Raw genomic sequence first — 15,194 nt, 5'->3', positions numbered from 1 at the left:
AAATTAAGTATAATTATATATATATAATTTTTTTTAAAAATAATTATTTTAAATATTTATTAAATGAGCAACAGGTAGGAGGTACCGGAGTCTTGAACCCAAACCCGATTTGAACTCAAAAGGGATAGTAAAGATGCTACCCTAACCCGTCCCAAACCTATTTATTGACTATCTAAACCTGCTAAAATCGAATCGAGTACTCACCGGATCGAATAAAATTGTCATCCCTGCTATCTGTAATCATATGCATTTAGAACTTTACTTTTAAATAGGTAAAGTGTTCGCAAACTTTAAATTATTCAAATTCAAACTTATTTTAAAAATATATTTTATTAATAATTGGTAGAGATACATGTGAGTACCCATGACTAAACTCGTTTATTATGACGAGTAACAAGTAGCAGGTACCCAAACTTATACCTATAACTTACTTGTATTATTATAAGTAGTAATTTCATTATTTATATTGGTCCCAAATCCATTTATAATTACTCGTATCTCATTAAACAAATCGAAGCGGGTGGATACCCTAAAATACAATTTACACTTCTATCTCTAGAACAAATGTTAACAAGATTATTAGTTAAATACTTTATAATTAGTTTTCAAAAATAGAGGGACTTATATGTTAATTTGACTATATTTTATGGACCAATTTATATTTTGTTATCTTAAACTTTTTTTTATATAAGATCATTTTCGTATTTTTTAGTCAAACGAAACTATTTTAAAAAATAAAACAAATCATAATTTGCCAATCAATTTATTTTTTTTTCCTTATTTGTTTAAGGATAAAAATAATTTAATACGGTCACCGTTATGGCCACAATTTATTAATTAAGAGAAAATAATGAAAATAAAGTATTTTCTTATTGTAAAATAAAATTTAACAAACATCACAATACTAGAGTCCCTCGTATGTTACGGATCAAACTATATGTTTCTACCTTAAATCATTTTTTATATAAGGTTAATTTTGTCTTTTTCATTTAAAAGAAATTATCTTAGGCAAAATAATCAAAATATTAATAAAATTATAATTTTATGACCAATTTATATTTTCCTTTATTTTTTGAGGAGAAAATAATTTAATATAAACGGTTCTTATTGGATAAGAAAAAATAGTATTTGGGATCAAATTATTTTTTACTGTAAAATAAAACTTTAACAAACATTATCATACATTCAGTAGTTATGAGTGAAATTAGGTCAATCATAAAAATTAACTATTCAATTGATGGATAGTACTTATCTATAATTGGTGTATTAAATCAGCCATATATCAATTTTTAAAAAATTATTATTATTGTTTTGTTCATAATTTTTTTTTCCAATGAATGATAATGAATATCCTCATTTTCATTAATTTAGTTAATTTATAAATTTTAATTTGAGAGAAAGACTTACATTCATTCAATGAATTACGGATCTACACACCAAATCAATCACATACTAATAAAAGTGAAGATTAATGTAAATTGGATAATTAGATAATTTTCTAGCATAAAGTGATCAATAAATTTCATCTAGTGATATTAAAATTATTTTTAGGATTGTGAAGTTATTAATTCATTTTTTTTTTAATTAAGGGGAACTAAGATTTTAATATGGATTTATTGTAACGTCGTACATACACTAGCGACTAAGTTATGTTTCATTGTGCAATTAAATCAAATTTTAGTTGACGAATAATTAGATTTTTATATATTTTATTTTTCTTTTTTTGTTTCCCTATTTTTCAAATAAATAATATTTTAGACTAAAATTCCATTAGTTTTTAAATTTTAAGTTATCTAATGTTTTTTAAATTTTCTTAAATTTCTCATAACTTTTTATACGGTAAATTCGAGGGTAACATTTTATCTAATGATAATATTACTCTATTTTATAATCTGTAGGTCCTCTTCTTGAAGTCGAGTCTACATAAATAATATGATCTCCTTAATAAAATTAAAAACATATAGATAAAGTTTTAAATTTTAATTTGTCTTTATTAGAATATAAAAAACAAGGTGTTATTAATGATTAAATTTCAAATGATGTTTATAGCTTAAGACACATCATTTTATTGCTGGGTATTAAATTTGTTATTAAGCTTCATTAATAATTTGCACAACACAGAATTTTGCATCAATTTTTATTAAAAGAAAGGGACTCTACACAGTCACTTTGTTAAAAAGCAAAGTCTGTAACCGATAAGGACAATGACCCAACCTTGTCAAAATTGGGTCCCATCCCAAGCTAAGTAGGCAACTAAAGATGGAAAAAACTTGAATGGATCCGGTCCATATCCGAATTATGAACGGACCAAATGAAATTAAAGATTTTATAAAGAGTATTTAGATTTTATTTTTTTTAAGTGTATTATTAGAAATATTATTATTTTAATAAAAATTTTTAATTTTATTAGTTTGGTGTACGAGTCGAGTCATGGATCTAGTCTATATAAGTTTTTTCTATTAAAAATAGATATTAAATAACCTAAAGTTTATAACTGGAGAATCCAAATGAATTATAGAGTTGTAGATTAATAAAGAAATTGTAAATCACCCTCGGCTAAGATGGGATGACACGAGACAGTTAAAAAAAGAAATTCTAAATTCTAGTCTAGGGAACTGAAATTTTATACTGGTTTATCACTTATTATTAAAGAAAAATTTGAAATCAAATCAAATATACAGCAATTCTAGTGCTGTACCATCAACTTGGCACTAAACTATAACAGGTTTTTTCCTATTAACACATTCATATGAGGTTTGAATCCGCAGAATAAAAGTATTGGGTAAATCTAGCCGTAGCAGACTGAGGCAAGCAAATGCAAACCACCATTCTTCCTGTTGAGTCAGTCCCCCCTTCTGGTAGGAGTACACAAACTTGTGGTGTTGGGGTGAGGTCTATAGGACCTGCATAAATTGGCCTTCCCCATCCAAAATCTGCAGACTCGTAAATTGAGATTCTTGTCCATTGTGTTATTGTCAATTTCCCTGCGAATTCGAGCCTTTTTGGCCTGTCTACTTCCATATAATCTATTGTTGACTTGAGGTATTCTTCTGAGACACCAATCCGAGCTTCTTGGACCAAACGGGTAGTATCAGCAAGATTTCCATTAATAAGCTCATACACAGAGCTCACTGCACATGCTAAACATATCACATTGCCATAAAAACCATCTTTTAATGGTGGGTTTCTAAGCTTTTGGCGAGCATTAACAGAAAATGTTAGCCTAAGCTTATATTCTAATGGTTTTACATCTAGTGCTTTCACCCATGACCTCCATATATGTGCTGCTATAGCATCAAAAGTAGTGCAGAAAAACTTGCTATCTGTTTGTGCTATAGTTTTTAGTTGAGTTTGAAACTCTCTGGTAATTCTGTAACATTTCTGCACAAGCTTTTCTTGCCATAACGATGTTGTTAAACTCGAGCCATCATCAACTCTCATAAACTCTATATGTGGATGTTTCACCATCGGTGGGTTTCGAGGCCGGAGAAACTCCCTATCCCAACAAGGTTCAGGACTTGTCACCAAAGTGCCTAACCTTGCTGTGGCTGCCCAAGCACCAAGAAACTGCATAGCACCGATGCCATCGCAAATGCAATGGCAAAGTCTTAAGCCTAGACTAAACCCACCACAACGAAAGAGAGTTACCTGAGCTATAAGCAAGGGCAAGTCAAGAATTTTGTAGGGTTCTTCATTTGGGAACTTGTAAATCAATGGTGACCATTCTGGGTTCGGTACAGTAAGGTCTCCTAATTCAGCTAAAGCCATATCTGAGTATGCCTCAATCATAAGTACGCCTTGTTCTTGTCCAAAAAACACTTGTAATTTCCCATTCTTGGTTTCTCTAATCCTGCCAGATAAAGGATAATAAGGAACTAAAACACAGGCCAAAGCATCAGATAACGTTTCCATGACAGGTTTTTTAGCAGAATTCAAGTAATCTGCTCTAAAGAAATATATTGTTGGGGTTAAAACACGAGCTCCAATCATATCATCAAGGTTTGAGAGGTAAAGACTGTCGCCTGAGGTGACTGGTATAGGTCCGGCAGGCAGTACCGGAACTAAACGACAAATGGTAACGGGAATGATTAGGTGGCGGAAATGGAGTTCTTGAACCAAGGGAGCCATTAGAGTTGTGAAGGAAATCATACCAGGAAACTGCATTTGTAGAAGAGAGAATTTTCGAAGACATGTAAAGATAACCGAGAAAGAAGCTTTTCAAGTTTTGTTGGTCTAGAGCAGTTGATGGTGACATTGTTCATGCTCTGCACAAACACCATTTTTAATTGGGTCTATCATACTAAGATTTCTTTCTTGGCACGGCTCTGCAATCCATTTAAAGTTCAGTTTTAATTTCTCTTCTTTCAAAAATAAAATAGTATCTATATAGAAAGCATGAACCAAAAGTTGTTGAAACTTGAGAAGTCTTGACAAATCCTGAGTACCAACAACCATTAAATACAAAAGTGATCCAACCAAATCCAAGAAGGCCTTTCAATGGAATAGTACTTTTCTTTAACATAAAGGGAAGCTCTCCAGCAAGCTCAGACCTGTTGCTAGCCTTGTTGTTTCCACTTAGATCAACCCGTAAAAATTATATAATACAGGCTCGGTTTATTTTATAAAATAATTTGTAAAAAAATATTTTTCATAATTTTCCGTTGGTTGAATCGCTAAGGAAAATAAGTTAATGGAAAATATTTTCCCGGTCAAAAGAAAAAAAAATTAAGTTATTTTTTTAAAAAAACAACTTTTCATTTTCAAGAAAGTAAAATATTTTTCGGATATTGAGAAACCTTGTAAATTCATATTTTTAATTTATTAATCGTCATAGTAATTACTACCGATCATCATTTACCACAGACCATCACCACCGGCTTTCATAATTTATATATATTTTTTGCATTCTTTTCATATTTAACAATAAAATTTTTAAATTATAAAATTTCTATTATTAATATTTTTTATGATTTTATAAGATAAAAATTTTAATATTTTTAACTAATTTTTAATATTACAACCAAACAACAGCAAATAAATTATTTTATACAAACAAACGGGCCCAAATAACACATTCATCTATCTATAAATTTTATATAATAATTATAAATTTAATGTCTAAATTTAACTATAATTAAAACTCTAGACTCTATATACTAGAATCAAAGTTATTCTCCTTGAAACAACAATATATACTCTCTCGAGTCTCAACGCTATGCATCGGTTAGAGAGAAAATAAAATAAAAAGGAAAAATAAGAGAAGAAAGGAAAGTTTTGAAAAGAAAAATAAAATAATAAAAAAAAAAATTCTCTTGTTACTGTATTTTTCCCATATTTTTCCTCTGTATATAAGAAAATTTCAATTAGTGTCGGGACTTTTCTACGCGTCATTAATACGCGTATACATACGGTCCATTCCTGGGCATTTCACTTGAAAGTGACCAGAGTGAAAAATAAGGTGCTATTACAAGGATAAATATATTTATGTTTTTGGCCTAAATAAATGATCACACTATTTTTTAAAACTAAATTACGTTGCCAAATTATTAAAAAAAAATACAACATTTAATATTTAATAAAATACATAAATGGAAACCTGCTTCCACCCATTTCTAAATGGAGCAGTTTGAAATTGCCATCCCCGCTTGAAAATCCAAGGAAAAGGAATTGCAGATTGACAATTCTGGCTTGCACATAGTTATACACAAATCACAATGAATGGAGAATGCCTCTTAATTCTAAATCCTACCATGATTAGAATGTCATGTAACTCGGCTCACAGAATATGACTTAAAAAATGGGGAAAAGAATACCAAGAAAGGTGACAGCAATGTATCGCTACAAAAAAAAGTTAGCTCTCTCAGAAGTTTTGTATTGATAAAACTACCCAACAAGAAGAAAAACTACAAAATCTAAGAACCCCTAAAGTAAAACCAAGAACCCTGTTGAATCTCATTTTCAAAAGATCAGAACCTGATATCTTATTTTGCATTAACAAAATTAACAAGTACATATTTGAGGATGCATTGTGTGGGTTGGGGATAACAAAATTGTTGCCGGCTTACCGCACCGGCTGCTGATTGTAGTGATTCTTCTCTTTTTTCTTTGCAGCAGCAAGCTTTGCATTCCTTGCAGCAGCCTCACTAGCAGCAGCTCGTGAAGCAGCATCCATCTCTTTACCTGATTTTTTCTTCTTTGAAGATGCCACCTTCTTCAAACGCTCCTTCACATCAACAGCAGGTACATCTTCTACCTTCTCTGTCTCAGCAGTTTCATGTGTCCCATTCCCTACATCTGCACGACAAGGTTGGTCCTCCAATTCCTTTGCGTCCTTTGATGTTTTTTCCTTCTTTTTCTTCTTTTTTGAACTTTTATTCTCACCAGGGCCATTTTCCTTCTTTTCCACTTCTCCATTATTCTCTACTTTCTTCCCTTGCACGACACCTGCATGTAAGATTGAAATTACTTCATATTTGAAAAATATATGAGCATGATCATCATAAACAATTAAGTTTTCGGTCTGAACACAATCAGCAGCAAGTGTTATTTCGAGGAATGATGTGGAGAATGGAGACCAAACTTCAAATTGTAAAATACTATTTCTCTTCAATGCCTCCTACATGCTTAAATATGACCAAAAAAAAAAAACCCAGATAATAATTCTTTAAAACATAGTGCAACTACAACTATGAAAGGATTTTAAGGGAAAGACATTAATTGAATCTCTAAAGGAAGCTCCTATAACCACATGAAGATCAGATGCAAACAACAAACAAGATGCTTGGATACTTCTGGACCTCTCCAACACAAACATATTTAAATTTCAGTAAAATTATTAAAGATGATTTCATTTGGCATCACATTGCAAAAGAAGTCAATCTAAATAGCCACAGTTAGAATGAAAAAGAACCAACAGATATGAATGTAAAAATAGACTTAAGTTACCATTGGAATTATCTTGACTGCTGGTTTCCTGTGTGGCATATCCTAACTCGGCAAGAACTGCATCAAGTTCTTCAAGCCCCTTTTTCTTTAGTTCCTTCTTTGAAAGCTGCCTTTCTGGATCTTTAGGTGCTGAAGGGCCATCAAGATGCTTCTTAATTAGTGGCTCTACAATAGGTGCCTCAGGCTCATGTTCATTTTCATGTTCTTCCTCGACATCATCATCATCAATTTCATCAAGACCTTCCTCACTTTGACTTTCCTGGAATCAAGTATAGTATAACTCAGAAAAAAAAATTTCACGAAAGAAAGACAGTCCTAAAAATAAATATATAGTATATCTAGCTTCTTTTATTTCCAGTGCAACTTGCAGTAGAACTTCGATGAGAAACAAAATATAAAGAAAATCATAAATGCCATAACAAGACAAAAGGAGGAAAGGAAAATTATTAAAAGAAAAGCTCAAATGCATATGCAAAATACCATCCCATTACACCAAAAGCAAGGTCAATTTTTTAATCATCAATGGTTATCATCAACATTCCAATCACTGCACGTCTTAATTCCAGTAGAGTAACTGCAGAGGTTTTTACTACTACAGATCAATCCTCAGTTTGCAGTTAACAGACTTTTCTTCAATGTACATATTAAATAAAGTAGTTTCAATGACTATGTAATCTCATCAACTGATACAGAAAAAGTCTGAACCTCATTTTTACTGTTTCATCCCATTCTTTCTGCCAACGATTTACTCAGTGTTATCACAATGAAGTACAATCTGGGTCCAGCAGAGCTAAGTTTACTGAAACAACCTTCTTTGCAGTATCTAAAGGGACACATTAACTACTACCTCTTGTCAAGGCCAGTACATTTTTAGTTATCAGATGACAAATTGATTTGCTTTTTTACTTTTACTTTATTTCTCTCATTCTTGAGAAATAAAAACAAGATGTCATCTATTTTGACAAAAGTGTTTTGATGTAGTAACCATAATTGACAACTAGGCCAACTAGAAAGCTCCCTGAGGTTCACCAGAAAAACAATTGACACCATCAATCAACTTACTAACAGTATAATTACAGATTAGGTCTACTTTCTGCAAACTGCATATCTTTTCCTTGGTGGTTCATAACCCTCTGAGTTACATTGGAGATGTGTGCTTGGCAACTGTGATAGAAAACAATGCAATTTCCTGAGATGCTTAAGGCTATTAACAGGCTGATGAATATGTCCTAATAAGTTAATAACAGGCAATTACTTCAAATACACTCCAACGACCAAGTATCATTTTGCAACAGAACAAAAGTCAAAGTTCTAAAGAATCAGCTATGATGAGGGCATCCCATCACCCCAACTGGCAAAGGTGCAATTTCCAATCATGAAGCAGTAAAGGGAAAGTTCTGGATGAAACAAAGACATCCTCCTTATCCATCTGTTTCAACATGAATTGCTTCGCACATTCCAAATCTCCAAATCAACATCTCGGATTCATCCAGTCGATGTATCACACACATTATTTTTATAGTTTATGATACTTGCTGTTTCATAAGGAGAAAACACACCATTAATCCAAACATGTGCATTGCACAAATTCAAAAGCAATTTTCAGTGTAAGATTGAACGAATCTTGCTTACTTTCTCAAATAGTAATAAATAGCCAACCTGACTTACCCATTACACATAGTTTTCTTCCTCACAGTATCTACATATAAAAACATTATAATCTCTTAGTTTCCCCTCCACCTTTTTTCTTTTTCCCAAAAAGGAGACAAAAAAAATAAAGAGATTCTCCAACAAAGAGATATTCATATTCAACACAAAGACAACCAAACACTTTACTTTCTCACAGCATACCGAATCCAGTACCAAAATCAAAAAGCATTAACCAATTAGAGGATTGAAAAAAATAAATAAAAGTGATACGAGTTAAATAAAATGAAATCCGAAAAAGAGCCTTACCTCCATAACCTCCTTTTCCTGCTTGGAATCTGTAGCAACACCCAAAACAGAAACCGGTGGAGCTGTGGTGGCATAGTAATCATCATCATCTTCATCATCAACATCGGCCCATGATTTCACGTTGAGTGGGGATGGAGCCCAAAAAACGTCCTTTTCTGCTTCCTTGTCCTTTTTCGATTTGGTTATCAATGAACCCATTTTCTCTTTCTCAGAAGTAGATGATTTCTTCTTCTTCCTCAATGTACCAAGCGCAGCAAATACATTGGTACTATTAAGCACCACAGAGTCATCTTTCCTGTTTCCTCCTCCCACCATTTCCAATCTTTGTTCAAAACGTCCTTAATCCTGTAACCAAGCAGGAGTTGTCTCTCTCTTTCTTATCTCAGGTTATTTAAAAACCGACTAGCAATGATTTTTTGCTAATTAAATCAACAGTTTCAAGTTTTGAATGCAAAACGAGTCAAAATTGGAAAATGGGTAAGATTGAAAACGAAATTAGAGTTAGAAACTGGTTTACACTGGAAAAACAACGATGGATTGATGGGTTCTAGCGATCAGAGGAGACAGAGCAATAGAAACCAATGATTAATGGAAAAGATAGAACTTTATGAATAACCCAAAAAACGAGGTCCGTTATCAGATAAGGTGAAGAAGGCGAAATAATGGAGGTGAGGGAGAAAGGTCCTTTGAATGTGGGAGGTGAAGAGAGAAAGAATGAAACCCACACTCTGTATCCCTGTTTTTCGTCGCTCTTTCTTTTTATTTTTTTTGAGCAAAAAAGGCCAGAGCCTTAAACGTGGATATGAAAGCACTAGGGTTTTAAATTTTTATTTGATATATGTTGACGTGGATAAAATAGGGTCATCTTTTGGGTTTTTATCTTAGCAAGGTACATTGTAGCCTCCTTACATAATACATGTCAAGTTATAGGGAATAATTTATTTTAAAATATTTGTTCCATATTTGGAATTTTAAAAAATAATATTTTTTTTCATGTTTAGCTTTTATAATAATTAATAATTAATATTTTAATTTAATAATTTTGTTAGAAAATTAGTATGGAATCAAAGATAATATAGTCAATTTAATATACTCATCGGTGATTCAGTGATTCGCCTATAAAGTTTAACCTTTAAACCGTTTTAGTTTTTTATCCAAAAAATATTATTAGAATTAAATAATAATTCAATAATAAACAAAAAAAATTAAATATTAACTATATATTAAATGTGTATGCTCAAATAATTATATAGTATAACGTATTTACTTATAAAAATAACAACTTCTAAATGTAATGATTAAAATAGTTTAATATAACTAAACTTCTTGTATTAATTATTAGTTTTATTAAATAATAAAGATGTGATAGTAATATTAACTAAAAGACTAAATAATTACTCCATCTATCCTAAAATATAAATCGTTTTTGGTTTGTTATTCTGTTCCAAAATATAAGTTGTTTTGTAGATTCAAGAAGTAATGAATGATATTTTTCTAATATTGTTATTGTTTACACTAAATATAATAAATACTTCATAAACAACTATTGATTTTGAGATAAACAATAATTTAAACTTTGACTTTGTTATAATCTAAGAAAAATTGCTTTTTCAATCCTTATATGAAAACCTTAAATGATTTATATTTTGAAATAGAGAGAGTAATTTTTTTTAATAAATATTCTTTTTATTATTATATTTTGAAATAGAGAGAGTAATTTTTTTTAATAAATGTTCTTTTTATTATTATTTTTTTATGCTTTCCCGCTGTATACATGTAATTAAATTAGAAAACATAAATTAAGTAAATTCGGATTTTAGGGACAAAAATTAAGCAAAATAAGCTAAATTGTATTGAACATTGATTTATGTTGGATGATTTACATTTTATAATGTTAATCTATTTACAGAGCACGGCATTCATAAACTTAACTTATTTAGGATTCTATACCTGACATATTCTAAATTATGTCATTTTTTGGTATAAAAAATTTAAATTAAAAAATTTATTTTCACTTCCAAATGTATATATATATATATATATATGTGTGTGTGTGTGTGTGTACTTTAAATTACAAATTCTTCATAAACTGAATAAGAACTGATTTCCATTCTTTCTCCATTTTTCATTTTTCTATTTTAAATTTTCAAAAACCGTAAAATTTTTGTATTATATGTTACGGTCCTAATGACAATAAAAAAACTAAACCTTTACATCCTCTTAGCTTGTCCTAGAGAAATCAAAAATTATTTCCAGCTCTAACCATGAATTGGTAACTCACACAAATGAAACAATAGACATCATATGTCTTTTTGTGTAAATATATATAGATTCATCTTTCTAAAAAATAAAGAAAGGAGTTAAAAATAGTGTATTCAAAGACCCCAGCTCCACTAACACAGCAATTGCCTTAAAAGAAAACAAATAGATTATATTTTCTCAAAGATCAGAGATTGAAAGAAACAGTAAGAAAACAAAAAGGAAACTTCGAACTATAATCTTCATAAAGAATCTACAAATAATTACTTTCTAACATCACAATAAGTGAATAATCATGCAAACAAACTGGTATATGACTTATGAAAGCATATCTTGTTTAACTAAATTTTAAACAAGGCAGAAATTCTCTAACTGGAGTATCTCAGAAAAAACAAAATAAAATTGGAGAAAAAGAAGGTATCTCACGTTAAGATGAAACAACCTGAGAGGAGTTATCGTAGGTTGTTCCAACATGCTGAATGACAAATCCATAAATCTTCCTCTTAAGCTTCTCAATCTTCTCTGCTAAAGGTCCATCTCCATTTGATACCACACGGTCCAACCAATCATTTACTCTCTTCAGTTGAGATAAGATAGCTGCAACAGAGCCGGAGTTTAGAGGTAACTGTTTACCTCCATCCGAAGTACACCTCCCCAATGCTCGAAAACCTGCATCAAGAGACTCCTCAACAAACTTTACAAACCAAACTTGCATCTCGGACTGCAACTTCATTGCAAGTTCTACTGTTCCCTTCATTCCATTGCCTCTTGTCCAAACTCCAACAATAGATTCTGGAACTGCAGGTGAACTAGCCTTTAGCGGTTGTCGCTTGGATAGACTTTTTGGCAGAGTGGTTGGAGGATTATTTTTATTATTATTCTCACGGTTCAGTAGAGAAACAATCTCAAGATCTGTAGCTAAAGCAGCTTCAACCCATAGAGAAGCAGATTTTGATTGCTCAGTTGGGATGGTTGCAGAATCTGAAGAGTGACTAGCAGCAACTGATTCAGCAATCACAGTATATTTCACAGTGTCATCATAAATTGAGAAAAATCGATCTATGGTTGGTAAAGGATTGCCAGCCTTTGATACAGAAGAAAGTTCCGAAAATATACTGCAATTGAAAGAGAGGAAAAACGAATTATGATCAGATTTATCATCAGCTCCTACAGCTGCAGGAATCCTTATTAATGCATAAATTAGTTGTTTTTCGTGTTAAATATTATCATAAGGAGATCCTTCCTCGTTTTTTTGTTTTTAATTTTTTGTTTTATGGGGTGGAGGCTTGGGGTTTTTGTGGAGAGGGTGGGAAGAGAGTGCGAGAAACAGAGGAAAACCAAAACTAGAGGAGTTGGAGGAGAATCAATGTGTTATAGAGAGCTGTAGAGAAATTCCCACTACTGTACCTTAAACTCCTTACAATAGACTCGGTAGCAATGGCCTCCTCTAAAGCTTCAGCAGCAGCTGTAGAAGCAAGAGCGCTCCTTTGCATCGCCTCCTGCATTTAGTGAGCATGTGAAAATCTTCTCCCATTTTCTACAACAAGTAACTTTTTTTAGGTATGTTGCGACTTGCGCCCAATTATGCAATAATCTATTTCCCATTTTCTTTAGATATGTTGTGCTTAATTCTCAACAATTTTTGCCAATTATACAACAATCTAGGTGATTTCATGAATATATCGTAACTACAAGTTGAGGCTGATATAAAATTTTCTTAGACAGTACTGGAAATTATTAATCCAAACATAAATCCATTCTCACCTTTCCAAGCTTTGCGAGGTTTGCAGACACATTATCCAATGGAATACTGCCATCAGTCCATTTCTTCTCATGTACAGTGAATCCCAAAGCTGCACAAGTTGGCTTCTTTTTGTCCAGACAAACTTCTGGTGAACTACACTTTATTGACTCATTGCTTGAAGAATCATCATCATGACCGGGTAGTCGACTGTTTGCATCACTTAGACGCCTTGACAAGGCAGCCTGGAACAGCAAGTGAAAGATCAGATTTCAAAGTAAAACATTAGAAATCATAAAACCCAAACTTTATAAGCAAAATGGGAAACGAAGTGAAAATATCAAATAAAATGAAGATGGAAGCAGTTAGAGGAAATGAATGGACCAAAGACGAATTACTTAACGAGAAAATTGTCACGTGTCCATTTCCACTTACCGAATACAGAATCAAGACTGTATGTTTTAGACAGATAATAGGAGCTATTTGAGTGTATCTTTGCTAAAGCTTAGCTCAGTGCTCAAATCAACCCAAATTAATTGGCTTAATTAATTAGGTTATTAAAAGGAGTGACGCAGGTTGGGACTTCTATGTGTCAAATTTGCAGATTACCAAACCTAAAGAAGCTACCACTGAATTAGGGATAGAAAAACATCAGTTTAGACATAAGCAATGGATGGCATTCTACGGAAGAAAGAAGAAAGAACGCTTATAGGCTATCTGTTTAGCCATTAATAAGATGTACAACTGCAAGACATGCATATGTATATATATCATGAAGTCAGGATATCAATAGTTCATCAGTAACTTTTGCTTGATTCTCAACAAAGCCTGTGCAGCCAGATTGAAACAACCACAGGAACCAAAATTTTAGAAACAACACTGTAAAAACAGGCAAGCAATCAAACGAACAAAAAACTAGAACTCCAAAAGGTAAATATAATAACTTCAAAATTCTTTCTTCTACACTAGCTGTTCAGAAAGAAGATACTTTACCTGCGTCCGTAAAATTGCTTGCAGATCTGGTTTTTTCCTCACATCAATCTTCTCTCTCTGCTCTCCTGAACCCATCGCAGGCGGAGTCTCATCCCAGCTCTTCCTACTACTCTTTGCAGACCCAACAAGAGCTTCTGAAACTTTTGAAATCCCAGCAGCAATCGTTGCCATCTTCTTCTTTCCAGCAGAATCTGCCACAACAGGCGACACTTTCACTCCAGACAGCCTCCGTCCAGGAGACAGAGAAGCTCTTCTTGTACTTGGAGAAGCCTGCTTTCTACTCGGCGATGGTTGCCTATACCTTGATGGAACTATAATTGCTGGTTCCCTTGCTACCTTCCTGTTTTCCTCCTTAGCAGCTGCCAAGCTTGGAACCACACATTTCGAAGGGACCGGTGAAGCCGATCTCTTTCCTTTTACTGCAGGAGAAGGATCCCTTTCTGTCACAGCCACTTGTTTCTTCCCTGTAGACAATGATCTCTTTGATCCAGCAGGCGAAGAAAACCTCTGCGGTACTTTATTTGATCGTTTAGGTTCATCTAAATTGCCAACATTTCCATCATCCCGAGGAGCAAGAGGTTGCCTCGTCGTTTTAATACCTTTTTCAATTCTATTATCACTCTTCACTTCCTTATTCTCATTTCTAGACAAGTCCTCGCATTTCTGGTTCGCTAAGTACACCGCAATTGGATCAACGGAGTATTCTGAATCGTCCACTGGTTGAATCACAAATTCTTTCTTTGAAGCCGAAATGCGAGCAATTAGTGGTTCCGGTGTCCCTACAAAGGGATGACGGCCGGCAATAGGACGGACTCCACAAAGCCTAGGGACCGGAGAATCGAATTCAAAGCGTTCTATATACACAAATTGACCGAGCTGGAGGCGATTGGAGAGAATGAGATCGGTATCGCGTTCGGAGAGGGAAACATAGGTAGAGTTGAGAGAATCGGAGAGCTGGACGTAGAATCCGTGGTTAGGCCAAAGATCTGAGCCGGCAAGGGCAGGAACAATTCCAATTACTTGGAGAAGAGCATGGCGGTGGTCCCCGGTGACTCTGGTGTTGGAGTTCATGGACTGAAGGAGTTTTAGGAGGATTCCTGGAGTTAGAGAAGCCATTTTTCTCTCTCTTTCTGTGTTTGGAGTTGTGAAGCTATTTTGGTGTTTCGTTGTGAATTAGCCGGGCGTGAAAGAGGAAAGAAATGTAAGAGAAACCCAAGCAAATGTGTTATCCGTTACGGATTCAAATTCAAAAGCCCGCTAATATTTTAGTTTGAATTCTGGTGGGGTACAGGGCACATCG

At 33.1% G+C, this 15,194-nt stretch overlaps 3 protein-coding genes across 3 annotated transcripts; all 3 read right to left on the bottom strand.

The window, feature by feature from the left end:
- Positions 1-2,621: 2,621 nt before the first annotated feature.
- On the bottom strand, positions 2,622-4,220 carry LOC105639460 (HXXXD-type acyl-transferase family protein). The gene is given in 2 exon segments (XM_012223541.4): positions 2,622-2,756; positions 2,758-4,220. Coding segments are annotated over 2 exon segments (1,452 nt in total). The 5' UTR covers positions 4,165-4,220; the 3' UTR covers positions 2,622-2,711.
- A 1,566-nt stretch (positions 4,221-5,786) lies between these two features.
- LOC105639283 (uncharacterized) lies at positions 5,787-9,702 on the bottom strand. The gene is made up of 3 exons (XM_012223288.4): positions 8,902-9,702; positions 6,946-7,204; positions 5,787-6,444 (listed from the first exon to the last, which is right to left on the bottom strand). The coding sequence occupies exons 1-3, from the start codon at positions 9,214-9,216 to the stop codon at positions 6,062-6,064; spliced, it is 957 nt and encodes a 318-aa protein (XP_012078678.1). The 5' UTR covers positions 9,217-9,702; the 3' UTR covers positions 5,787-6,061.
- Positions 9,703-11,367: 1,665 nt separating this feature from the next.
- On the bottom strand, positions 11,368-15,129 carry LOC105639282 (serine/arginine repetitive matrix protein, putative (DUF936)). The gene is made up of 4 exons (XM_012223287.4): positions 13,895-15,129; positions 12,925-13,146; positions 12,568-12,659; positions 11,368-12,275 (listed from the first exon to the last, which is right to left on the bottom strand). The coding sequence occupies exons 1-4, from the start codon at positions 15,008-15,010 to the stop codon at positions 11,588-11,590; spliced, it is 2,118 nt and encodes a 705-aa protein (XP_012078677.1). The 5' UTR covers positions 15,011-15,129; the 3' UTR covers positions 11,368-11,587.
- Between the last annotated feature and the right edge of the window lie 65 nt (positions 15,130-15,194).

This window comes from Jatropha curcas, chromosome 8 (genome assembly GCF_041381405.1).
Source record: "Jatropha curcas cultivar XTBG-Jc1 chromosome 8, XTBG_Jcur_1.0, whole genome shotgun sequence".
NCBI lineage: Eukaryota > Viridiplantae > Streptophyta > Magnoliopsida > Malpighiales > Euphorbiaceae > Jatropha > Jatropha curcas.
The sequence above is the reverse complement of the archived record's forward strand: the minus strand, read 5'-3'. Positions and strand labels throughout refer to the sequence as shown.

Coding starts and splice junctions, on each gene's coding strand:
- LOC105639283 (XM_012223288.4), bottom strand. CDS start 9,216: ATGGTGGGAGGAGGAAACAGGAAAGATGACTCTGTGGTGCTTAATAGT. Junction 7,205..8,901: donor AGGAAAAGGAGGTTATGGAG/GTAAGGCTCTTT, acceptor ACTTGATTCCAG/GAAAGTCAAAGTGAGGAAGG. Junction 6,445..6,945: donor CAGTCAAGATAATTCCAATG/GTAACTTAAGTC, acceptor TCTTACATGCAG/GTGTCGTGCAAGGGAAGAAA.
- LOC105639282 (XM_012223287.4), bottom strand. CDS start 15,010: ATGGCTTCTCTAACTCCAGGAATCCTCCTAAAACTCCTTCAGTCCATG. Junction 13,147..13,894: donor AAGCAATTTTACGGACGCAG/GTAAAGTATCTT, acceptor TTGCTGTTCCAG/GCTGCCTTGTCAAGGCGTCT. Junction 12,276..12,567: donor TCTATTGTAAGGAGTTTAAG/GTACAGTAGTGG, acceptor TTTCAATTGCAG/TATATTTTCGGAACTTTCTT.